The sequence below is a fragment of the Rhipicephalus microplus genome, chromosome 2 (genome assembly GCF_043290135.1).
Source record: "Rhipicephalus microplus isolate Deutch F79 chromosome 2, USDA_Rmic, whole genome shotgun sequence".
NCBI lineage: Eukaryota > Metazoa > Arthropoda > Arachnida > Ixodida > Ixodidae > Rhipicephalus > Rhipicephalus microplus.
In genome coordinates this window covers 161,270,361-161,297,090 of record NC_134701.1, presented here as the reverse complement: position 1 = coordinate 161,297,090, position 26,730 = coordinate 161,270,361, and the positions used below count along the sequence as shown (strand labels likewise).

Genomic DNA, 26,730 nt, shown 5'->3' with positions numbered 1-26,730 from the left:
TTCTCTCATGCTTTCTTTAGATTCCGCGGCGGCTGGGGAGTCGGTCGCGCCGCTTCCGTTTCGTAACTAGCCCTCTTTTACACGAGTGGAAAAATACCGGCCGCCCACGTAACCAATCAACGTGGTCGGGGTAGAGAAGGTGTCACGTTGCATGCCGGCGTGAAATAGCGCGCGCTCTTCTAACTGCGGCAACTAGAATGAATCAGCCTCGAATAAACGTAGCGGTAAGAATGTCAGTCATGGTCGATTATGAATCTGCGCCTACACGTCACCTCGCAATAACTCACGCTCGTTCACGAAAAGACGTTCGTCCGTGAGCAACGCTTCACCAATTTGCGATGAGTCAAGGGACAAAAAATAGCCTTCGATCGCGACACACATTCTTGTTTTTTTTTTTAACTGATTTTCTGCGCAGCGGGCAAAATAGTGCGCACGCCGCATCGTCCAAGATCTGCAGTATTCTGCGCTTGCAAATAATAAACGTGACATATTCATTAGGCCCATGTGATCAGTCCCACGCGTACACACATGAGCTTTTTGCTTTTTCTAGGGGTAAGAAAAAATCATAACTGAAGCAGCACGAAATCCACGCCGACGAGAGCTTTCGCGAGTTTTTTTTTTTTTTCTCGTTTTTGTCCCACTGTGATTTGCTTCGTTTTCGATAGCGGTTACGTTTAGCGCCCGCCACGCCGCCGTTGGCTCTGCCGTCAACCCTGTGAGTGCATTGAACCCCGCCAAGGGAGGCCGCGCTTTGCGGTTTTTTGCGGCGCGCATGTTTCATGTTGTAAGAAATGCTGTGACCCTAGCTGCGTCATGTCCACGGCACCTCGCTTAAGCTGCCTCATCGTCTTGAGCGGCTCTAAGGACGGTGAGTAGCGGGATTGCCGCCATCTGGGCGTACTTCTGGAAGCGGCCTACTTGAGGTCGTGTGGTGTCTGGTTCTGATGAAGGGGGGAGTGTGCTTCCTCTCCTGCCTAGGCCTAAAAGCGCAGACGAATTCTCGCCGTTCACCTTCGCTTCCCCAGGACAACCGATGTCGCTTTGCGTAGAGACGCTGTCCGAGGCGTTTCCTCCGATTTTCGCCGTGCCCAGCTCGCTACGACTGCTCCAAAAGCGCCGCCGCTGCTCCGAACTTTTGGCGTTTCGAAATGAACTCCGCTTGAACTCGCAATCCCGTCGTCCCATTTCCAGCTTCCGATGCGCGCGGGATAAACTGCGCGGCGGCTAGCCTTTTCGCACGCGAGGCTTCTCCTGCGTTATACGCACGCCAAATAATCAAGTGAAGCGAGTGACACTGTCACATGTTTCTACAAACATGCGCAGTCTCTCGAAGTGTCTTATCGCGCGCACGGAAGTGCTCACATGCCGCGCCGTTGTTGACAGTTAGTTTGACCGTCTTTGAAATTCACGCACCTTTGTTTTGTTTTGCAGGAAACTCGGCCCCTTCGTTTATACAGACGTTTACGCTACTGCACAGCACTTTCACGGTCCAAATAGCCACGCCAGGGGTGAGTTATAGTAGATAACGGCACGCCGATTTGTACGCGACTTAGTCGCGCTTCAGCTGTTTTTGTTTACTGCACTACGTATGCAGCGCAATGGCACCCAAATCTTAAGGTTAAATGAAAATAATAAGGGTCTGTCCTTTCAACATTGCTACGCAAAACAGTTCATTTTCGTCTGTGCACAATAGGGTACTTTCACTTCACATTTACAAGCAAGTTTTTTTCCCTCTCATAGTGCTGTTCTATTACCTACGTGAGTTCACTTTTTGTGTGACTTTTCCATCATCTGAGTGTCTATTCTGGATGTCTGCGAAAAAAAATTCAAATAGCATGTATGCCTACAGTAAATGACAAAATGAACATTGTTTTAGCATAATTGTCATGTTTTATTTTGTTGTCCATTGTGTGTTTTAATGTGGCAATTTTTCAGCTTATTAGAGAGGTCGCAGTATGACTGAAACAGATGTTTGATGCTGTTCATGTTGTTGCGCACAAGTTTGACTGAAGCGATGTTTCGTTACTTGAAGTAGCGGGTGCTTAGAAGCCTTCTTTGCAACTCCACAGCCTTTACCGGAATATTATTACTACTTTCATTACATCGCTGTACAGCACGGAAGCCTTGCACGTGACCAGCCTCAAAATTGCAGTCTGCAATTGTTTTGAACTACCTGCAATGCTTCTTGCTGTGAGAAACCTCTGTGTTGTGTCTACAAAAGGAAGTCACGTCCATTTGCTTTATTATTCATGTAGTAACATGTTGCAATAACCTTTTTTCTTTTTTTCTATTCATGAAAGCTGCTTCTTTGCTTTGCCTGTTCACAATTGAGGTCGAACTGTGTTGATATTAGTGCAGACTTTCAGTGTGCTTGTGATTCCAAGTACGGTCTCTTGATTGTTTGTGCGGCAAAATGACTTGTATGCTTGGTGCATGAATTGAGCACTTGTCTCATTGTGTTGTGCCCAGTCCTTTGCAAGTTTATTAAATTTTTCATTTTAACGCTGACTGTGACCGATTGAATGTTTCAAATATGTAATTTTAGTTTCATCGTTTTCTGTTGCTTTCTCCATAATATGTGCTTATGTTTCTTTCTCTATAGTCCCATGTGCAGTGCTCTTCTGCATGCAACTTTCTTTTCCTGATTTTTTTTGCTACTGTTGGTGCAAATGGAATGGCCGTGTGGTTCTGTGGCTCCTTCACATCACAGCTATCACGGCAGCTCACGCACACAGCTCCCCTGGCAGGACAAGGGAGGCTTGCCGCTATGTTCATAACTTCAGGCAGGCTTCAGATACGTCCGAAAATGTTTATGAACACTTGTTATACCACTTGTGCAAGGGCTTAAATGCGCTACCTTTAGTTTTTCTGCCGAGGCTTTGTCATTAAAAGGACACTAAAGAGCAAAAGGATTTTTCGCACATTAGTAAAGTACAAGTTCACAATCCCGAAAACGGCATTTTTACTGTGGCATGAATCTTAATGAGCGAGAAAATGTGAAAAGAGACAATGCGGGGGGAGATGCCACTGTGAGATTCCTGCGCCAAACATTGTGATGTAGTACATTTTGGACGAGTCTACCGGGTCCTGCATTGCCTCTCCTAGATAAAAAAGAAGTACATTGTCATCTGTGGGTGTCATAGACCTAGCATGAGGAGTTCCGGAAAGTTTCATCAAGGCAATATTGCAAAATTGTGAAAAATACATTCTGAAATTCGTTACTTCATGAGCGGAGATTCAGGTGTGAAATTCAAAATTGAAACTTCAACCTTGATTTTCTCCGTTCATTATGAAATTATGACAGTGAAACTTATTATTGCATTAGAGTTCTCAGAGTGCAGTTTGTCAATCTAAACCAAGTCACTATTCTCTTTAGAGTTGCTTTAGAGGAGCACTGACATCGAATTTCAGAATCAAGATGTACCTTTCATTCGACTGCACTCTATGTGCAGGTCCTCTTGGCCGAAATTAAATAGTTTTTGCCGCGTGGAAGTTATTTTACTTCGACGACAAGTAGCGTACGAGAGCTGAACAGAAAATGGAGTGCCCTGCGACATCTACTCTAATGCTACGTGTTTGGTGATACACTTCACACATACTATTCTAAGTGACGATGTGCTAGTAGCCATGGCGTCTACGATCCGAGTGTTCTTATTTTGGCACCGAAGCCTGGAAACGCGCTCACTCATCATGTCTGACTTCCTCCCACCGCTTTGAAATGATTTAGTAAAATTACCAAGATGGAAACTGCCCATGAAAGATCGGTGAAACAAAAGAGCATGAATCAAGTGCTCGTCAGTCAGGACGTCGGGGTAACCGTTGTGACTTGCAGTCGTCTGGTTTGAAGCACGGAAAAAGCGCAATAGGGTGTCTTTTCAGTACACGTATGTTACACACCAACAAGACCACAAGCTATCTAAGTGTAGTAGTGTATAGACAGATATAATCGCTAACAAATAACAGTAGCAGGTATCGTTAGTGAATAGCGAATTTTAGTTCATCTGTATACTTCTTTGTTATATCGGGTTACTGTTGACACCACCATGAAAGACCGGATTGGTGGGGCCATCTGGAGGCGCAAAGAAGAACCTGGCAACAAGGAACGTATTCTATTTCTCTGCTAGTGTGCTTCCTTTATACCGTTATTTCATTAACGCCAAAACATACCAATATAGCTAATTTTAGATGCACGAGTGAGCGTGGCCGAAGCATGCATTCTTGGGTATCTCCTCATTACTGCTTGGAACAGTGTCTATTTTGGAATCGCTGTCCTGCAAAGGGTCGATCGAAGCAAATGCGATAAATCGCGACGGTTCTTAGCTCGAGATTGCTGTATTTCACCCTAGTCAACACTTTGTATGGTGACGACGGCAATGGGGGTGAGTAGGCATGACTGAATATGTGCGCATAGCTGATGAAATGTTTGAGGAACAGCTGAGCCTACGTCACTATTTTCTGTGGAGATGTGGTCAGCTGTGACGCGATCTGGAGGTGACCACATTGAAGCACTCCCAGCGATAAAAATGGCGGGCTTGCCGGCCGTTTTGAATCGTGCTAGATACCAGTGATATAAATCAATAAAAGTGATTTTGATTGTTATTCGTTCCTAAGGTGCGTTATAGGTCGTGAATCGTGACTAGGTGGTCGATAGCTACTCATTGACTCAAAAATCTTGACATGAGTAAATTTGATGTCAGGCTCCATTAAAGGGGACAGTAATGTGCAACATTGTAGTAATTGGCTTAGAACTACTTGCAAAATCTTTAGCAACTGTTAATCGCATGTAATCGATGGTGATGGACAGTTTCCTGCGTATTGTTGCTGAGTGACGAAAATCTGCAGTGCACGATGTCTACAACTAGAAATCGGTTCACAAGTGTTTTTTGCTCTATGCGTTATGTTTTTGTGCCTGTGATAGAGCAGCAACAAAGTCAAGTGGTACGAAAACAACCACTCTTGCGTTTTTCGCAGGGGCGTCCCTTGGAGTTTGTCAACCAGGATGATCAAAGTCGACGTTGGCTGAATGACTTTCGCATGAAAGTGTTTGCAATCCCTATTGGACTTCACACTGTGGACCGTAAGCATCCAGAGACACTCTGCATTTTCACTTCTCTTGTTTGCAATCAAAGGGGCTCTGCAACACTTGTTGAGCACAGTTGGGAAAACACTGCCAATCGGTATTCCAGGCTATTCAGAAAACGCAAGCCAAATATTATGCCACAGCCTGCTGCCTGGAATTTACAATTAATTCTCAGAGACAGCTAGAAATCACTTTCTTATTTCTTGACAAATGACGCTACACGATAAAAAATCACTCCATCACAGCCATTGGCTGACTTAAGCTTGGCGCACTTGATCATTACTGTGGCCACGGCAGCAGGCCACAACTTGTCCACACATGGAAGCACAATCGCACTCCGAAACCGCGCCTTCAAAGAAAAAAAGAGAGGGAGAGAGAGAAAGTGCTCAAGGTGACGGGACGCATGTGACTTATTTTTCCCCCTGTGCCATCTCTCCTTGCTTAGCTTCCAGTGCATTCATTGGGACGAGAGAAGAAATAATCTAATTGCCACGCACAACAAATCTTTGTAACTCCGCTTGCATTGGACGAGTTCTAAAAAATCTCAATGACGGTGAATTCTTGAGGCGATAAGCTCCTTTATTGAATCTATTTCATGGCTACTTGAAAAGGTGTTTCAGGGTTACTTTAATCGGCAAATATGCATAGAGATGCGCGAGGGTAATCTTTAAGGGCTTATTCACTGTGGAGTAAGCTTTAGTGCGTGCTAGAATATTGAAATAAACACAAGTGGGAGTTCTCACAATGACACCCTGGGACTGTCCTAGTGAGAATGGCTCTGTGTCAATGCAGTATGAGTGTCGGGAGGTAGGTTTTCATTCGTTAGCACAAACTGAAACATGAGCGAAAAGAGACAGTAATTCTTTGTGGTAATTATCACTCCACTTCCAAGAAGTGTTACAGATACACTTTTTACAACATTGAGACAACTGTTGCAAACCGGGGTCTGCCCGGTCTTTTGTGATAGCGTGGTGTAGCTTCGGGTTGAGGAAACGAGCGTTTACAAGATCGGGATACGAAAAACAAACAGGTTTAGGGCACTATTCACAAATATTTACAGCATAGAAAGGTTGAGAGTTTTCACAAACCACGAGCGTAGTGGTTGAACCGTTACACAGTTCAGAGCGACGTCCCGCACTCTGCGGCGTCGTTATAAGCCCTGTCAGGCTCCTCCTTCTTGAGTGGAGCACCAATCACACACACACAACAGGCGAGGGGTACGAGCATGCACGGCTTACGTGAACATCCAATATTGAGCCGTGATCACTGCACTGCAAGGTGGCGCCAGAGGGGCTCTTCCTCGTCGTGTGTGTGCCGCTGGTCGAGGGGTCCCAAGCTCCTGACAGCAGACATCAAACGGTCCGCCAATCTGTTCGCTCAATTAGCAGGGCAATTTGTGGCAGCAGCCGCGGCTTCTTCCAAGGAAGATGCTGTCTTTGTTGTCCTCTCTGGAACGGCGTTGTGGCGACACGACATCTCATCCTCCGGCTAGCTGGGACAATACCTGGCGAGCATAGGCAGTCGGCTACTTGTTTGAGGACTAAAAAGAGCGCCGCTCCCCCGTCAGCTCTGGACGCTGGTTTTGAGAAAACTGGGGTTCCAGGCGTGGGAGCGTTTCCCGGCTACGCTTCTCAGCGACAGCATGGCGCCTACTGACGACGGTCATAACACAACCTACAGTTTTTTTCAGTTTTTTTTTTCACTTCTGTGTTTTGGTGACACGGTCCTTTTGTGTTCTTTTGCAGCTGAGATACATTAAAGTTTTTACATGGAATGAAACTACAAGAAGTTGAGATTTTTAATAATTTTAACGTATACTTCCTCTTGCGTATGCCCCGCAACTGAGTGCAAAATGGAGCACTTCAGAGTAATAGCATTAACTTGGATTTAGAGAAAACATGCAACAACCTACATGATGAGTATATTTGTGTTGTTTACGATACTCCGTGCATGTGCTCTTCGCGATACTTAGCAACACGGGTGCTCAGGTGGGGCACTGCTTCGTGTGCTTGCGTGGGGAGCAGTGTTCATAACAAAACCTTTCTGGCACTGCCTTTCTGGGTGCTTTCCCAAACCGAAACTGCAACTGGCCACTGTGAAGGCATCTTCAGTTATAATCTGTCATGCCGCTTAGCAAATGAAGCTTCCAGCTCTGTCTTAGCTAACTACTATAGCAACACAAGGAAAAGCAAAACTTTTGGGACAGTACTTCTTTATCTTTTAAGTGACTCATAATGTAGAGTGGCACGCAATGCGAGTTGCAACATGCTAGCTGCTGTTGAATCGAGCCTGAACAATAATACTGACAACAGTTAAATTAGTTTAAAAGATACCGCTGATATAAAAAGTTTTTTCTATGTAAATGTGACTTTACAATGTTGGTGCCATTTTGAATACAGACAGCGTATTGCGTCTCATATTGAGTGCAACTGTACTTGTTGTTGTGAGAGTGTTCTCATTGCAAGTAGTCCTTTGTCAAGGAAAAAATGTGAGAGCATCGTTGAGCCCACTACTGCTTTACGCTTGCATCAAGAAAGGAAAAAAAAAAAAATAGAACTGTTATTGCTGAGGTAGAAGCAATATTAAGGGGCACCATGTACAAACGTTTACAGGTTTGAATATGGTGCACAGACTTGTCCACTCTTTGGGTGAACATTATGCTTGTGTGAGTGGTGAACTTAAGGTTTGAAGTGAATAGTGATTTTGATAGAACGATTTCGAATCGAAATTTAATAGTATATACCAAATATTATAAAAGAAAAATGCCCCCCCCCCCCCCCCAAAGGTTGTCATTGCTCCCCCCCTCTATTCAATGCTTGTTGTTCACCTCCTATCACTTATTAGGACAAATGAGCGGCACCACTGTGATCAGACATTAACAATGTTTAAGGTATAATAGAGGTCTTATGCTACAAAAAAAGTCTAGACTCCCTCCCCTTCTCCGGTATTGTCACTCCGCCAACATCCCCCCCCCCCCCCCCTACCTAAGATGAGTGGCTCGATGCGCTCCTGAGCTCTCTGGTCTGGTAGAGTGTAACGTGTCTTTCTTCACTGCCCGTGTATTTTGTTGCTGTTTATGCAGTAGTTTTATTCCTGGATGAAACTTTACTGCAAAGCCTGGTTGCTCGATGATTTCTTTCTTATATTTCTAATGAGCGACTAAACGAGTGCCTGTCTCTGTGCAGCCAATCGGTACTCGTGCCTGATTTTGCCGCACAGTCCAGGAGCAGTCCATGACCTCTGCGAGAACAAAGACCTCTGTCAGATCCTCAGGCACTTCATACAGGAGAAAAGTGAGTTCCTTCCTTTCCACTTGTAGTGTACACATATCCCGAAGGAGTACGGCCACTAGCGTAGGTCCGGTCTTAGCAAGCCGCAGGGCACACATGGAAAGCCCGCACAATGGCGACAGGCTACCCTCGATTCCCACACACCGTCATTTCAACTTGAATTTCTGAGGTTTTCATAATATAGCAGCAGAGTCCACTTGGGCCAATGTTAGAGTGGCATCTCTGTAAAATAGGACCTCACCATGAATATGAGTTGTCGGATGTTACCTGGCCACCCAACAGTGATCAAAGCGCCAAGAGAACTATCATTGTAGTTACCAAGTATATTATACTCCACTGCTGAAAAGTGCATAATTTCTAGGCATGTGTGAATATTCGAACGAATAGTTGAATACTCGAATTTGCTTCGATTCGAATTTAAATTATAGAATATTTTCGAAGTACTTGCAATGAATAGGTGCAAAGTAACAAAAACGCTGACCAAGGTGAAGTACTCAAAAATTAAAAAGACGTTTCGGCTCCCCACACGGGAGCCTTGTTCACAATGTTTGTCCTCGACCAGACGGGATTCCGTCGGACTCTTGAAGAACGAGTAGGTACGTGTGACGTATATTAATCTGCATGTTACCGCTTGTAAAGGTGGTTTCACTGCAATATAGGAAAGCAAGGCCGTGAAAGCACTTATTCAGGGAAAGTTTGCTTTGCCGCGAAGCCTTCCTTCAAATTTGAAAGGGCCCTTACTGAACATGGTCAGAAAACGCTGCCCATCGGTAGTCAAGGCTACTGTGAACACGCGAGGCAAATATTATAGCAGAGCATGTGGCCTGTAATTCACAATAAATTTTCAAAGCTGAAAATTGCTTTCTTCTCTCGGCTTTCTTTCTAGTTACAGCCATTGACTGATTTAAGCATGGCGCGCTCGTCGTTACCGAGGCCGCCACTTGTCCACGAGTACATGTGCGATTGCACTGAAAAGTCGCATATTCGAAGAAAAAAAAGATGTGCTCAAGGTCACGAGGTGTGTGTGACGTATTTCCTTTCACCGTGCCGTTCTTCTCTGCTTAACTGCCCCGCCGTGGTGGTCTAGTGGCTGAGGTACTCGGCTACTGACCCGCAGGTCGCGGGTTCAAATCCCGGCTGCGGCGGCTACATTTCCGATGGAGGCGGAAATGTTGTAGGCCCGTGTGCTCAGATTTGGGTGCACGTTAAAGAACCCCAGGTGGTCGAAATTCCCAGAGCCCTCCACTACGGCGTCTCTCATAATCATATGGTGGTTTTGGGACGTTAAACTCCACATATCAATCAATCAATTCTCTGCTTAACTTCCAGCTATTTTGTCTAGACGAGAAGAGAAGATGCAATTGCAGCGTGCGTCAAATTTTCGAAACTTCGCCTGTTCTGGACTGATTCTAGAAACTTTGTAGCAGTAAATTTGTGAGGCAACAAGCAGGTTTACTGGCTCCACGACTACTTGAAAAAGTGTTGCAGGGCCCCTTTAAAGGAATATGTTACTCTCAAATCATTTCTTCATGTTCTTAAGCTTGTTATGATGGCTGACATGCTCCAAGTATAATAAATTTTAAGACGTTAAGTATCTTAGAGGTTACCACTCGCATCCTACCAAAACTACTAATCAAGGTTGTTTCGACTTCCTTTGTACGAAAAAAAAAAATGGCATTTGCATAGAGCCCCTATTTCAATTAAAAAGAAATAATGTGCAGGTTAGTTAGGTCATGATAAATATTTTTTTTTATATGTCATAAATACCATTCGATCAAAATCACAATTCGCTTCAAATTCGCTTCGAACCTAAAATTCACTATTCGCACAAGCCTAATCATTTTGCTTGTAAAGGGTTGACTTCTTTATCGTTGTGGTTAAACAAAGCTTCAGATGATGCTACTACTATAATCCAGAGATGTGGTAATATGCAAAACCCATTGTGTATACCACAATATCAAACACACCTTAACTCTTCTAATTATTTATTTGTGCAAAGGCTTGTGCACGGGGAGAGGCAGGACAGGGGGGGCTGTGGCAATCCCCTTAATACCTTTTGTGTGTACCATGTTCCAATTATGAGAACCTGAGTGGGAGTTGTGAAGATTAGAAGGACACTGGTGATGGTGTTCCCCCCCCCCTTACTCCTTACGGAGAACCCCGCACATGGCTATGCATTTGTATGTATTGTTTATCCCACTGTGCGGTCAATGGGGACCCTGCCAAGCGTGTACATACGTGGTTTTTGGAACCAGTGGGGAAAACAATGCGGCAATGAGAACGACCTTGGAGAAGGAAACTGCTAAAAAAGCACTAGCTGTGGCGCGAGCCCGACAGTCACTCCCTGAAGAGACCGAATGAGTCTCTAAATGTAGGGCCAGTTTTTTAAAATTAAAAACTAAAGAATAAATGTGGCAGGCGAGTCTGTCGGTTCATACTATTTTATAAAAGATGAATTTTTTTGGTCAAGCTCTGAGAACACATGGAATGATTGCTATTGCTGTTGTTATTAGAGGAAAGCATTAAAAGACGCAGTTTGTTGCTCTGTGAGTCAATCGCAGCAAAGATTATGCTTCATGTACAGTAAAACAAAAGTGATATTGCTGGTGTTAACTTCATTAGATTATTTGGGCATGGCAGTAATAATAACATGGCAGTAATAATGCATAGTACAAGCATACACTGCAATGGGATGTCAAATTATGTAGTTATAATGACTATGGTTTAAAGCGAGCCACCCGCTACAATAGGCACACACATTAGTGCACCCTTTCTCTTCAGGCCACGTATTGAATGCATAGCAAGTCCGAAGGGTTTTACGTGCGCACTTCCCAATGGTCTAAAGCATGCTATTCATTACATAGAATTCAGATGTATTCAAAAGCTTCACTGACACGAAGCACTTTAAACTCTGTACACACTAGGGACAGGATATCGCTATAGCATTCTACTCTTAAAAGCGAAGCTTAAAGGTCTACCAATTTTTTTTCATCATTTTGTGTGTCTGAAAAGGTCGCATGTTTTCTGGCCTTGGCCCTGGCGATGTATGGTCGTCACATATTGAAATGTAAAAATTTAGGTCGAAGTAATTCAAATAGTTAAGAGAACAAGCTTTCGGTCAAGTCGGTTCGGCGTATTTATTTTCAGCTTGTACAGTCTGTGTCATGTTGTTGCTGTTAACGGTCATGTTTGCAGTGTCACGATGTACTAATCATGAGCAATTGCGCATAGCAGTCAGTATACCAAAACGAATGATGTGCTAACGGGTGTAGCCAGAAATTTTTTTATGAGGGGAGAGGGGGGTCAAATTAACTTTTATCTGTTTGTACGTGTTTGTTTCTGTGCATATAGAATTACACTTTTCGGGGAGTTTTTCAAAGCAGGTCCCTCCTGGTTATGCCAATCGATGTTGTGTCTAAATTTGTGAGAGAGTGCAGTGCTAGAATGTGCACTTAGCACTCTTTTCTTCTTCATATGAAATATGTGGTTAAACTCCAACAATTATATGTCATATGAATTATGGTAGGTGCCAGAATAATTGGGATGATAATGTCGTGTGGCTAAGGAGGGTTGCAAATTGTAAAAGTATGTTTTTATTACCTTCCTTCTTGCCTGATCGGATGAAACATCCCGGCATCTTTCCTTTCAGACAGGACTGGTCGCAGCTTGAGTTGGGAGGGTGCCTGTGCTATAGAGCGTAAGCATCGGCATTGCGTGGTATTTAACTCTGTGCCCTTTTGCTCCTGATCAGAGCCAATCTGTGCCATTGGCATGGGAGTCGCCGGGCTATTCTCAGCCATGGAGGACTCTGATGTCTGGAGCTTCCGCAGGTGCACCTTGACAGCGGTGAGTCTCGCATTGCTGGCAACACATGGGTTCGGGAATCGACTATCTAATCTAGCGATGTGCCACATTCATACATGCTGTATGCGAGCCTTCTATCTTTGATAAAATATATTCAAAAAGATAAATTCATTGATCAAGCTTATTCTTGATTGCAAGGGAAGCGGTCGCATGGAGTTAACAGAAGTGACTGCTTTTCTACCATTCAGCTGAGCCACTGGCTCTCAGCCATGGATTTGTCATGGATCCCTTCTGGACTAGTGGAAGTTATGGGGAACCCCTTGCAGCGAAGCTGAAAGAGGGGGAAGGTGTAGGTAGGTAAACTAACACAACTGGAGCGGGAAACAGGTGGCTTTTATTGCTACGAAAAACATCAAACAAACATGCCACATCACTTCATTTTGAACAGTTCATCAATACATGGCACAGTCACGCTTAAAAATGCGGGTGAGAGTTTCGCAGATCATAAAACTGGCTTCGTGACCCCCATTTCAAAACCACTGAGCCGAGCAGTCAAGCTGCTGCATAAGATATCTGACACCGAAACGTCAAGCTCGAAATGTTTGTGTTTTTTTATTCTCCAGCCTACAGATATGTCTCCGATGAACTATATGTGGTGAATGTACCTTAAATGTATTTTTAATGTAAGCGTGAGGGCTCAGCTGATGTGGCAAGGCCTCATTGTGACATCGTGAGTACTGTAACACGCTTAGTGGGGGCTTGGCCTTCCTGCGATATGCTTCCCTTTGCGCAAGCATTGTCATTGTCACAGATAAACAAGTGTGCAGGGTGCATGCAAAGCCACCTAGATCACGAATCGGCAACCTGCAGCCCATGGGGCAGTAGCGTATTTACTCTCGTAATGAACCCACCTTTTTTTTTCTTTTAAGGAAAAGTTGATACCAATTAGGGGGAGGGTTCATTACATAAAAGAAAAAAATGTCAAGGGAGTTATTACAGCAAGAGTTTTGCTTGACGGTATTAAAAAACTTGCTATCTAATCGCTGCTGGTTTTTAATTCAGTGGCAGAAAAATGGAGCTTCTATTCGCGATCTTCGCTTTCCACAAGGGGAAATTGTCCTTGTTTTGGCCCGCAATATGTGGGCCGAAGCTGTACTTACGCTTTACATACAGCTGCACCGCACATCCCGGGACACCTGCCGCACACAAGCGAAGGGCGGAAGAGTGTATATCGGTGACGCTCTTTGGCACTTCACTTGTGTGCCGCAGGTGTCCCGGCACGTGTGGCATGGCTGTGCGGATAGCACGTTTACAGGCTAATGTGCACAGATCTACGCTGAAAGTGGCATCGAGCCGCTTGGTTCCCATGCTCCAGCACAGTGGTTCTCGGCCATGGATGTGTCGGGTACCGCTTGCGGACTGGTGGAAGTGATGGGGGAGCCCCTGGAGCAGAGGGAGGGGGGATACGTAGGCAAGTTAACAAAACTGGAGGATGAAACAGGTGGCTTTTGTTGCCACCAAAAGCATCAAACAAATGTGCTCCTTCATTTCGGACAGTTCATCAATAACAGAGTTGCATAGGTAAAAAATTTAAAATGTAAAAAAAAAGTGGCTGAGGATTTCTTGGATCTTAGAAATGACTTCGCGGAACGCCTAGGGTCCCCGGACCCCCATTTGAGAACCACTGCTCCAGCACATGCTCGACAAACTTTTAGGTTTTAACCGGCAGTGTTGCTAGCAAACACGTTGCGGGTGAATGTTGCCAGTGACATCATTCAGTGGGTCTGCTTGCATTTTGTTTGTTTTTTTGCTTTGTGTTTGCACCACTTTGCTTGCATGGCGCAGCAAGCAAAAAGTTTCTTTTGCGTTTGACAGATGGTGCTGTGTCGCAAAAGGCGCGTATAATAAATTTCGATTGATGTCGTCTGCGCTCGCCCTGCTTGCGACTGTTTATCATGGTTGTTAAATTATGTTCTTACTTTTATTGCGTCATCAGTTTATGATATAACGGTGTGATTTAACATTGTTTCAAATGTCAACATCTCGGGCTATCGCACAGAAATAAATGCACAGATATATTAAAAAACTTTTTTTTTTGAAGGACCGAGGTAAATTCATTATGCAAGTAAATATGGTATTATGCGGCTTCCTGCACGATGCCTGAACTCCCTCTTCATGTGACTTTCTATCTGAAGGTTCATATGGCGATTTAGACCTCAAATAAGTTTAAACAAAAGCAAAGGAAGACCGCTTTTAGTTGGCATCGTCTCCTAGTCTCAATCTTCATACTTAGCTAGATAATGTCTGCACTTCGTGCATGTAATAAAAGGGTTCAGCTCCTTCGTGGAAATACTACCATGTTTACAGGCTTGTATGTCGGTCCATTCCGTCTTCATTTGAAATCTGAGGTTCGGGAGATGAACTAGAATCGAAAACTAGTTTTGGTTGCAAAGTCCAAGATTTTCTAAAAATAATCCGCGTATTTTCGGGAAGCTGGCTTTTCTGCACAGTTTCCAAGCACTGCCATGAAGCTGCCTTGGCACACCAGAATTTCACTTTTTTTGTTTCAAAGACATCATAAATAACCTTTTTTTAGCTGCAAAGCTCCATAGAACCTTGCCTTGACCTGCGTCTGGCGGCGTGCTTGCTCATAGCACAGGTGCGAAGACATCTGTGAAAACATCTGTGTCATATAACACAAGTTTAAAAGAACAAAATAAGAAGGTCAAACAGAATAGAAAAAATTGGCCCCGTATCTGCATGTTCGACTGCAAATGACGTTAAAAGACGACAGTCTCCTGTCTGGACACAGTGAATAGAATAAAGCATTTATTTGATGTTTTGCACAAGAAAATTGGTAAATGGGACTCTAAAGGCGCTGCTTGAGACATTAGCGCCATCTGTCGTTAATCTGAGAAAACAAAACTTGGGAGGCCATATTGTAGATTTCAAAGTAGGTGGCTGCACAGTATCATTTTAGCTCAGCGTAGGAAACCTTCTTTTCCTTCATAGCATTGCATTGTCAGCGCAGCCTAATTAAGGCTACAGTTCTTAGTAGTACTTATGTATGCCTTTTCTAGTATAAAGAAACACACCGCAGAATATTGGCATGTTGACATTGTGCCTCAGATATGCACAATATTAGCTTTTTAATCGACAATTGCACACATTTGAACGCAGAAGCTTGGGTACTATTGGTGGGCGCTGTGGATGTGGTCGTACTTGAGTTGTTTTGCTTGACACAGAGTCAAACGGACAGACACACAGAACAAAATTTTTGCGTTCAAGTATCCCAAGAAAGACTATCGTCTTTAAAACGTTATGAAAAGGCTGTTAATCATTACAAACAAAATAAAAGGCCACAACATGGTAAAAACACCGACATTTGACCACCCATCAATCAAAGCATATTACAGAACAATATGTTAATAAAAACAAAATGAAAGGCTGTTAACCAGAACAAAATAGAAGGCATAAATTCATGATCCGATGCAAACGGCTTTCCCTATCATCAGAATTCACTTCATGGATATGTGCGAATTTTTTCTGAAATGTGCTTGCGCTCCCCCCCCCCCCCTTTTTTTTTTTTGTTGTGCGATTTTTGGCGGCGGACGTACATTCGAGGTGACCTAGAATTGTGTTAATACAGTGGGCCATGAAGGGACCTTCGCCGGGAAATATAGGAACGTTTGTCGGTTTTTAACGTAGTCTTCCATTTACTGAATCTTTTTTTGCCTGAAATTCCTGGGCGCCCCCCCTCTCACCTTCGGGCTTTGCCATGTGGCCCCAGCCAGGTCCGCTTCATGCCACTTTCGGCCCTCTGCCTCCGAAGTTTGCCGACGCCTGCCCTGGACTGATGCATGACTGGGGGGCCTTTGTCTCTCTCCTACCTTGCTCTGTTGTCGGGCTGCTCTCTTGGTGATTCTGGCTGCCTAAAAAAGTCCTTAAGAACATTGACATTGCCATTAGCTGATTTGAACATTGTGAGCTCAAATTATGGTTTTTGAGCAGGTACTTTTGAAGGGATGCCAAGAATTGAGCTAAATTAGTGATTCTGGCATTAATTATACATTACATCGTTAAATCACACAAGGCCATATCGAGGGTGTAGAGAGTCTCACATATAGGCAAGTTGGGATTGGTGCAGAAGGCCTGATAAAGACATGCAGTATGGGTGAATGCGTTATAATTATGGAGCTGCATAGCTTTTTCAGCCCACTGATCCGGCCATTCACGCTACACTGCGTCATAATAAATTGAGTGTGCAGAACCAGTGCAGTCTTTTCTGGATCAGTGTAGAATTTTAGATTGGGAGGGGGCACTTCTTCGGGATTTTGTGGTAGTTTTCTCATTCCGCCATGCACTTGGTGCAAAAGCTCACTTTTCAGCATGCTGCTGTGCCATGCAGTGTTTGTGGCAGGCGGTGCAGTCTTATGTATTTAAATGCAGGTCTCCGTGTTTGAGCTTGCCCGCAGCCCCGACTTTGCTAACCTTCCTGTGATCCCCGAAGACGTCATCAAGGATCGAGGAGCCCTGTACAGCTGTGAGTAGTTCTTGGGGCCATGATTTATTGCACAGTGTGTATTGTGTGTGCCAACCAGGATTTTCATTGTTTTAATTTGTATGCCTGAACTCACCTCTAATACCTTTGGGTGTCCCAATGTCCCACACTGGCTACAAATGGCTCTCTCTGTGGCTGCTTTAGCATAGACAGTTGGAATCTGAGCGCATCAGATGTAGCTTCACTCTCACTCATGAGAAAATTCTGAGAGGATCTAAAAATATAGCCCACCCATTGCAAGTGTGTGGGCGAATACAAAGGCTGGAAATACACGGCTTCTCTAGAGAATAGTCGTTCTCTTCCTCAAGAATGCATCACTATAGTGAAGGGACTGTTTTAATTTAAAACAGTCCCTTCAAGAACGGTAAACTCTACCGCATTGCTCTTTTGTATTGCAATAAAAAGCGCGCCATCCGAAGTGCCCAACCTTGCAGTCGTTTCTTTGGAAATCTTGTGGAAATTCTTAAAACAGAATGTTTTGCCCTGCATTTGGTCTTCTTTCATTGGTGTGATGAGTGCCCAAAACACTGGCTGGTGGAGGCAATGACGATTGTTTTGCCGTTGAAACTAGAAAACTGAAACCATGTGCAGTTCTCGCTAGCTTTGGCAAGTTTGGTTTAATTGTAAAACAAATACCATTGTGGTCCTTTAAGGCATGTAAATTGTCAAATAAAGTATTATCACCACAGTTCTCCAGCTTTGGTTAGTCAGCCTGAAAAACCACCGCAGTCGTGCGAAATAGTTAGTCTGTTGCAGCAGCACTGGTTTGTCAGTGCATATATGAAATGAACTGTAGTGGTTTCACTCATCCCATTTGTCCTACTAAAATTAACATGAGACGTGCTTCGCGAAAGGAACAGAAGACCCCTGCTGTCTTTCAGTGATGTTTAGGTGTTCTGTGTTGCATATGTGATACGAAAGTCAGCACTGGACGCCTTGACGAAGCAGATTGTGATGGCAAAATCTTCTTCAATGTAAAACCTAGCATGACGTTACCCTGCGCAGCAGTGGCAAATTTTGGTCACCACTCTGCATCACTTCCTCAGAACTCTTGTCTGTGCATCACTTCCTCAGAACTCTTGTCTGTTGTATCATCGAACATCTCTATAAATGAAACTTTTTAACTGCAGCAAAAGGGAGAGTCGGGCTAGTTGGTTTGCATTCTTATGGATACTTTTTAAATTGTTGAAGTGCATCTTAACATTTTCTTTAGTGATCGTCTATTGCTCAATGTTTGCAAATTTGACCTAAATCACCAGCTGTTTGTTTGCTGTTTTCGTACAGTTGATACTTTAGACATATCCCATGTCTGCCCCATGTTCTCAGAAACCTTTGTTCACAATAAAAATAATTCTTCAGACATTTTTCACCTCTTATCGTGCAGTTGTTTAACTTAAATTTGAATCGCAGAGAATTTGAATACTGTAGTATTCGCTCTAATCATTAAAATATTTGCATAAGACTAGATTTCTGGTATGATAAGAATACTATTATTACATCAGATGCAGTGAATTATCAGAAGTTACAATAAATAAAGTTTTAATTACCAGACGTTCCCAATAATATGACGGGAAAACATACAAACTTTTGGTGTGATGTTTGCTTCTGAGGGCCGCAGCAGCGTCATAGACAAGTCTGCATGATTACCGGTAATGTCTTTACACACCAGCAAATGTACTAATACTTGATATTGCTCAATGCAGGCATATGTTTGTAATTAAAGAATGCATTGCAATTAGTAATGCAGTGTCGCACCAGTCTTACTTCACTTTCCTGACAGCAGTGTACTGTAGCTGAAGTGGCACTGTACGGTTTAGTAAGGTTGGACCAATGCTCCTTTTTCGTTTTCTTGCTTTATTTCAACGCGCCACGGTGGTCTAGTGGCTAAAGCACACGTCTGCTGACCTTCACGTCGTGAGATCGAATCTTGGTCGCGGCTTTTGCATTTTCGATGGAGGCGTAAATGCTTGGATTCAAATAAACGTTAAACAACCCCAGGTGGTCAGAATTTGTTCAGCTCTCCACTCCACCATCTCTCATAATCATATGGTGGTTTTGGTATGTTAAACCCCAGCAATTGTTATTATGTCACCTTCTTTCATCCTCAGTGAACATGTAATGGTGCGTGCAGTTTGGCTAGTTTGACTGCTTTGTATGCAGGCGATTGGTTTTGTTGATGCCTGTAACTGTAAGTGTTGAGTTAGAAGTAACATCGACAGATATTTTCAAGAACAGACAAGCAAAAAGTATAGATTAACCAAATTTACATAATGGAGCAGCTTGCATTATGCAGCTTTAAGATAGAGTGAAAACATAGCAGGTGAGCCAAAAATTAAAAATTGGTTTGAAATAGCCAACAGTTTGAATGATTGAGGTTCCACAGTATTTTCAAGCTGTTATGTTTTCTATAAAACCAGTAGTTAAAATTATCAAGATTCTACGGAATTTTAAGCTGTTATGTTTTGAAAAATATATCTTTTAAAGAATGCCACGTGACACTATTTCTGGGTTGTTTCTAGCGAGTGACCCCGACGAAGTTCACGTGGTGGTGGACCGGCACCTAGTGACAGGCCAGAACGAGCAGTCCACGCTGACCGCGGTGCAGAACCTGGTGCTGCTGTGCAATCAGAAGCAGGCAGCCACACGCAAGGAGCGGCATCAGTGATGTCCTCACTTGCTGTACCTACTTCGCCTCTATCTTTCTCTCGATCCCCCACTTTTAAAAAAAAGTCGTTCTTATCACATGGATTATGTACAGTTGCCCAGCAATTGATTGTGTTGTGAAATCTAAGACCAGGAATTTATATTAAAAATTGAGCGCATCTGTTTTGCTGGGTCTAGCTGTACATGAGCTTCGAGTCGAGAGTTGAATGGATTGTGCAGTATAAGCACACGCTTTTTCGTGTGCTCAAATCAGGCCCATTCTCATCGCAGAAGTGACTGATTGCATATGGGCGTCATAACTTAATGGAAAACGCCTTGATGTTGTGTGAAAGCAAGAACAGCAGGTAACTTGTACAACAGGCTTGCTTGTTGAGCCTGGAGGTGGCTGGCACATTATTTGCCTCGTTTTTTCTACCTTTCTTCTTTGGCACTGTAAGCAGCATTACGTGGCAGAAATGGACAGAAGGGCTTAGGACACGCCAGTGACAACGTAAAATGGGGGCGGGTGCTCTTTTGGATGCGCCTCTATTCTGTCTTGTAACTTCGTGCGGTGCAAAAGGAAGGCTAGGAATCGTTTCAGCCAATCAGTGGTGACAGTCAGTTCATTCTAAGAAAGGAGGAGGGCTCAGCTGTTGTGTGCTACAAATATTTTTGATGGAGCAGCAATGGTTGTGCAGGACACGAGAGGCAGAAGAACAGACGAGCCCTTCTCTTTGCTCTGCATTCTATTTGACTGGCTTTACCTTTCTGGTTTACTGCATCGAGCTCACAAGGTGATCTATGGAGTCCTAGGAACTTTTGTTCACTACAGTACTCTGAGAGTGGTGTGTCCACATAGCTGCATGCAGTTCCCATTCAGCAATTTTATCCTTGCATTTTAATCACTGCCCACTTTTCTTTGAGTATGGCGAACCGTTAGAGACGGTACTTTGCTTGTGCTGATTAAGTGCTGAAGCTTCGTCTCCACCTGTGCTCTGTTTTTTCTGTCCAGTTACCGTACGCTTCTCATGTCGTTCCCTCTTTCATTTTTTCCATGTCATTGTATACCCCGTAGTGTCGTCCCTTTGTTCCCCACTGTTTGTACATGCAAAGTGCACTAATATATTTTTTTACAACCCTACCCCCTCCCACGAGCGTGCTGAATCGTTTATGTGTAGGAATAACTCGGTTGCAGTTCTTCATTGTCTGTCCTGTCTTTACAGCGTTGCTGCAGATGCTTGCATTGATTGCATCAAGATGAATTGAAGCAGAAAATTAAAGATTATGGCCTGAAGTGCCCTGTACGTATGTTTGTGCCTTGTGTTTTGCAAAGAAGAAAGTGATGGGAACCAGCAAAGTGTATGTATCGTGGTGGTTTGAGTATTTATCTATTGGTTGGCATCGGTGTGGTTATCGTTGCATATGACTGTGTGCAACATTTACATGGTCACTGGATAAGTTTATTACTATTGCTGACATGGCTGCAGCCATTTAAACAAAGTCTCAGTGCTCCATTCCGATTTATTTGCTGCGAAAAAGCAATTTTGAGGCCTTGAAAGTGATATGTGGTAAAGTTTCAGCCACTCATGGAACAAATGTCATGATGTAGATACTGCTTGCACTACTTCTATTTTGTGCTTAAGTGGGATGCGGCTTTTCGTTCATTGCTCAAACTACTCGCACTATTTCAGTGCACTCACAGGACACTGTACTGGAGTACAATGCAAATAGCCCTGAAGCCACCTGCCAAGATGTGTGTACACTTGCTCTTTGTCTGCTAGGCATGAAGGAACTGGTTTTAATCCCAGCCGCAGTGGCCACATTGCAGCTGGAGTGAGGTGTGAAAGCTTATGGGTATGTTTAGGTATGCAGGTGAAGCAGCTTAACGCGGTAAAAATGTACCTGGAACCTCTTGCTGTGGTGTGCTGCATATCTTTGGCGCTTTAAAACCCAAATAATTGAGGATGAAGTATAGCCCTAAAGCTGGACAGATAATCAACTCATTAGTTGCAAATCACTTTGTGATTAAAATTTCTTGGAGTGTGAAATTGCGCGGGAATGCATTGTACATGATGATTATGCAGCATCATGTTGCGAGAGGCTTTCGATTAATTTTCACTGCCTGGATTTGTTTGGAGGGTGTGCCTAAATTAATAAATGAGTGTTGCATTGCATCTGCATCTAAACCCAGTCGCTGTGGCCGGGAATCAACACTGCGTCTTTGAGCTTGCAAGGCAGCCCGGCACTTTGTCTGCTATTCAAAGGTTGTGGGTTTGGATCACACTGATAGTTTTTTTTACCTGCTTTAATTCATTTAAGTTCATTCTTTAACTACTATAATGCAGTTTGAAAGAAGAACAAAACATATCCACTCCTTTCAATTAATTGTGCATTGGTTTCATGGTGTTGTGCAACAAAGCGAACGCACCCTTGAACAATTCGCGTTCTTTCATTCTTGCTAAGCTGACACTGTGGGTTTGAAGAAACATGAAATGCTACTGCAAGAAGGAAGAAAAGCTTAAAAAATGTGTAGAGTGGGGCCCATTCATTCAGAGAAAATTCAATTAGTACGTCTGCTGTGGTTCTACTTTGCAAGTACCATACATGGAAGACCTTAAAAAGGCCCTGAAACACTTTTTAAAGTAATCGTGGAATGAATTCACTGGGAGAGCTTACTGTCTCACGAATTCAACGCCACAAAAATTTTGGAAATCTGTCCATTGCGAGTGGAGTTGCTAAGATTTGTCACATGCTGCAGTTGCATTCTCTCCTCTTGTCCCGATGAAAGCTCCGGAAGCTAAGCAGGGAGGGGTGGCAGGGGCAATGAAAAATACGTCACGAGCACCTTGTGACTTTGAGAACTTTTTTACTTAGAATGCGGAACTTTTTCAGTGTGATTGCGTGTGCACGCGGGGACAAGTCGCGGCCTTCCACGGCGGTCTCTGTAACGACCGAGTGCGCCATGTTCAAATCAGCCAATAGCTGATAGATGGGCGTTCACGAGTGATTTTCGAGTGTCATTTGTCGGCAGAAGAGAAAGCAATTTTTAGCCGATTTTGATAATTTATAGTGAATTCCAGACCGCGTGCTGCGCTATAATATTTGGCTCGCGTGTTCTCGGGAGCCTCTACTACCGATCGGCAGCGTTTTTTGACCATGCTCAAAAAGTGTTTTGGGACCCCTCTAAAAGGTTTCATGCAACAAGTAAAGCAGATTGCTCAGATTAATACTAGATTTCTGCTGAATGGTTATCAAGCATGCATTTCTAGCAAACTTGAGACTATGTTAGATATCTAATGGCAGTTACGCATTCTCTTTTAAAGTACTTTTTGTGTGCATTCAGGTTCAGCACTATGCGTGCTTGGTTAAGTATGAAAGGTAAGTAGGGGAAAGGTGAAAGCCCTTTAATGTCTCGTACTCGCGTCCGTCGATCCGTGACTCGTGCCTTGGAGCGGTGTCAGGTGTAGCCTCCTCCCCTCACACTCGGCAAGCACATGATGGCACAGAGTGTTAAAAAAAGAGACAAGAAAAAAATATGGAGTCAGTTGAACGGCTACAGGCTCTTGCCGAACACACCTTTGACTTTACATAGTGCCCAAGTTTTACTCGTATAAAGTGAAAAAATATTTATAAAAGGAATGAAGAACAAAGGCTAAGATGGAGGGGGAGAGAGAAAGAAAAACTCGTCCGGCCGGAATATTGCAATGGGGGCGAATTACCAGTGTGGCTCTATTTGACGTTTTGCTGTAAACGCCTCTCCGCTGGTCACTCTGACGTGAGCGACTGCAAACGGTGACGCGGTTTTTCAGTGCATGCTCCACTTTTGCGCCGTGCAGTTTTTTTTTTTTTTGCACTCAGTATTCGCCCGAGAATACTCTCCTCATCTGGAAACGCATAGGGAAAAGTGAACCGTTCGTGATAAAAAAGAGTGAGCATGGGGTAACACTAAGGCATAGAGAAAACAACGTCTAACTTAGCGCTGATAAGCATTATGTGGCGAAATGTCAATGATATTTATGAATGCAGTAGAAAGAAAAAGTGGACCGGGGTGCACGGTAAAGAACACGGGGTGGTTGAAATTAATCCGGAGTTCTACGCTGAGACGGGCCACCTGAAGATGCTGCGCGGACACGTTAGACTCCAGAATTTAATTCGCCAGTTCTGGGTATCCGTAGTGACGTAATATATCGCTGTTACTGCTGCATACTCGGGCAATACGGAAAATCGCAGTGCTTTAGTTCCCGCTACATTCTTAAGTATTACCAGTGTTCTGTGGTATTACAGTGTAAGAGGCTGTTTGCGACATTATTCTACACTGTGTGCGATAAGGATACGTGCAATATACGCATTGTGATAAGCTTGTACTTTTTTAGCACTGCAGCTCACGTGAAAGCGGCTTAACATGCCATTTTAAGGTGTGCATTTTATGTTATTATTTAGAATTCCCAGGAGCGGTGTTGATTCTTCCGCCTGTAAAGCGTGCACGGCTGCTTGCCCCCGTGCAGTGCGGTAAAACAACCTCCCGGAAACTGCTGAAGACTGACGCATCTAGTAGGTGCAGCAAGCGGCCCTGAGTCATATTAGAATTTCAAATCTTAGACAATGTGCAGAGAGCTATACTCGGGGACAACTTTCTGTGGCAGTGCAGTCTAGGCTACAGAGCCGAACCACGCCGCTTCGGTAGTTTCGCTGCGCAGCTGGAAGTTGTTCTGACAAAAAAATAGAGAGAAAAAAAAGTTTGCTGTGCGTAACTTAAGCATGCAAAAATGTTCCATTGCTATTTTTTCAGCCGCTAGTTGATAATGGTAGGAAATTATTACACTTGTGTCGCATTGGTTCACCGCAGAAAAAAAATCGCAGCATATCCACGGAGTGAATAATGATTGGTGAGGCGAAGCGTTCGTCAGTCCGTGCGTCTGTTCGTACAGCCGTCCCACTGTCTGTCCATCCGCCCGTCCATCTGTCCGTATATCTAGTTAACACTCAAAGTACAGGCATCTCGGATCTCTTGATCATGTATTCATCATATACAAGTGCCGCAATCCAGCGGACATTCTAAGGACCGCTCTTTCGGGTATGTGTCACTGGTGGTTACGCACTACAACGAGGGACGCACAAGCCACGCCATAAGGAGCTTCGCCCCTAAAAAAAAAAAAAAAAAAAAAAAAGAAAGACCTCTGCGTCGACGGCGCCTTCTTCCTCCGCTAGCTCGCCAATTCGCTCGCCGCGATGGATTTTCAAGAAGCTTGAGTGCTAAAATCTGTCAGAACGAACGAAGCGATTGATCTGCAACGTGTACGCCCAAGTGTGACTGGCGCAACCGAGACTTTCCAAGCCAGTTCATGGGGAACTACTTTGGCGCAGTAACATGGAGCAGTTCGGTCTGCCCCCCCCCCCCGTAACTTTCGCCTCATTGCCACAAGAAGAGATAAAGATGCAAGGAAAGGCAGGGAGGTTAACCAGACGCACGTCCGGTTTGCTACCCTGCACTGGGGAAGGGATGAATGGGGAGAAATAAGAAAAGTACGCACAATCACGAGCACACTCGGGGAAGCACAGGCAGTCTACAGGTTGTCGCTCAGGTTTGTCGTCTTCAAGTAATGTCGAAGCACGCCCAGGAAATATATTTTTTTTTGCGCTTGGAACAACTGTAATTAAAACGTTAATCGACTTCAGCTCTGGAGTGGCACAGGCCCGGTTACATAATACGTAGCACAGATATAACCGAGGGTGCAATTAGGGCAGGGTGATTGCGTGCGAAGAAAAAAAAAAACACCGTGATCGAACGTGGTTAAACCAGGTTTGTCGAGTGCTAGCTCGGTTTTGCTTGATTTTAGAGAACGGCGATATGATTGGGTAACAGAAATTTAGGCAAGGATGACGAGCAGGGTCGGCGCCAGGATTACCGGGGGCACCCACGATAAATGAGTTCCTTCAGGGAGGCGGGGATCTTAGCTTTCTAGTTAGGACTATGTTCTATTTTGGAGGCAAGGGGAGGTGGAAATTTTTGGGGGGCTCCAGACCCCCTCCCCTGCCCACCCCTGGCGCCGCCCCTGATGAGAAATCATCTTAATGACTAGACAGTGTTGTTTAAATGCCTTAGTTCTACTAGAAAACTTGGAACTTTTTATTCGGCGTCCGCGGTTTCCTCCGCAGCTCGAGTAAAGCAAACAGCAGTGCATCTCCGAGGTTTGCAGCATTGCTTATTGGCTTCGCAGGCTCCTTTAAGTGCGCGCTGCTTGCGTGCTTCAGTTCTAACAACAACAAAAAAAAAAAGAATGACACCTATTCACGCCAAAATTACGATATTTCAGTTTTATTCAATTGTCACGTTAACGCAAATTTCGCAAATTTACACTCCTATAAATTACAAATTACCCTTACTTGTAATGTACACATGCATGCAAATTCTAGCCTGATTGACAACTTAGCGACCCGCTTACCGATGACGGGAATAAATATTACACAATCTTCCGCTAAAGGGAACCGCGTATGGATGCGAAGCAGCGGAGAATAGTTCGCTTGAGCAGGAGATGGTGTGCTTTATTTGAAGCTTGTGCTGGCGCTAACGCTGACACTGGCGGCGACGTCGACGCTGGCAGCCATCGCGGCGTTGCGCAGGAGAGAATGAGGCGCTCGGAACTACTGTGGCGCCCCCAGCGGAATGCAGCTGTCGTACCATCTATAGGAGAGAGAGGGGGAGTGCACATAGAGTTTCTCAAAATTAACTAGAGGGCACTCTGGCGCTGCGATCGTTCAGCGACCATGGGAATGATGGGTAGTACACACATTTGCCTAGTCTTCGTACTTGCGGGCGGCGAATCGTATTTGCGGCTTCGTTTATTGCTGTGTTTCTTCGGCTTTGTTTTGAAATAAAGATTGAGCCCTTTTGAACTTCGTGAGCCAATTTGGGAAGTAAGTCTTAAAAAATAAAATGGTGAAGCGCAACCGCTGAACATTTGCTAATACTTGTTTCGTAAGAAAACAGCTCCAAGTCACACGAACACACACAGAGCCAAAGGCAGGCCAGAAGTACGAAGATTAGACAAATGTGTGTACTACCCATCATTCCCATGCTCGTTGAAGCGACGTGCGTTGCAGCTCCGGGCTCCCATAGACACTAGCGCCAGAGTTCCCTCTAGTAAGTATTGTGGGAAACTCTATGGGGGAGTGCACGCATATGCGCTGTGGTGGGGGAGAGTCGCGTGAGGGAGAGTGTAAGAGAGGCAGAGGGGACGCGCATGCGCGGTGGGGGTGGACGCTAATGGAAGGACGAGGGAGTGACGGACACAGCCCCCGCCATAATATGCTTCGCATTCAAAATAGTAGACGCACCGTCTTTTCACGAAGGA

General features: G+C 44.3%; 1 protein-coding gene across 1 annotated transcript; it reads left to right on the top strand.

The window, feature by feature from the left end:
* Positions 1 to 721: 721 nt before the first annotated feature.
* LOC119170636 (glutamine amidotransferase-like class 1 domain-containing protein 1) lies at positions 722 to 19,562 on the top strand. Its single transcript, XM_037421857.2, has 7 exons — positions 722 to 868; positions 1,432 to 1,508; positions 4,972 to 5,077; positions 8,266 to 8,373; positions 12,122 to 12,216; positions 16,624 to 16,717; positions 19,255 to 19,562. The coding sequence occupies exons 1-7, from the start codon at positions 814 to 816 to the stop codon at positions 19,398 to 19,400; spliced, it is 681 nt and encodes a 226-aa protein (XP_037277754.1). The 5' UTR covers positions 722 to 813; the 3' UTR covers positions 19,401 to 19,562.
* The last annotated feature ends 7,168 nt before the right edge of the window (positions 19,563 to 26,730 follow it).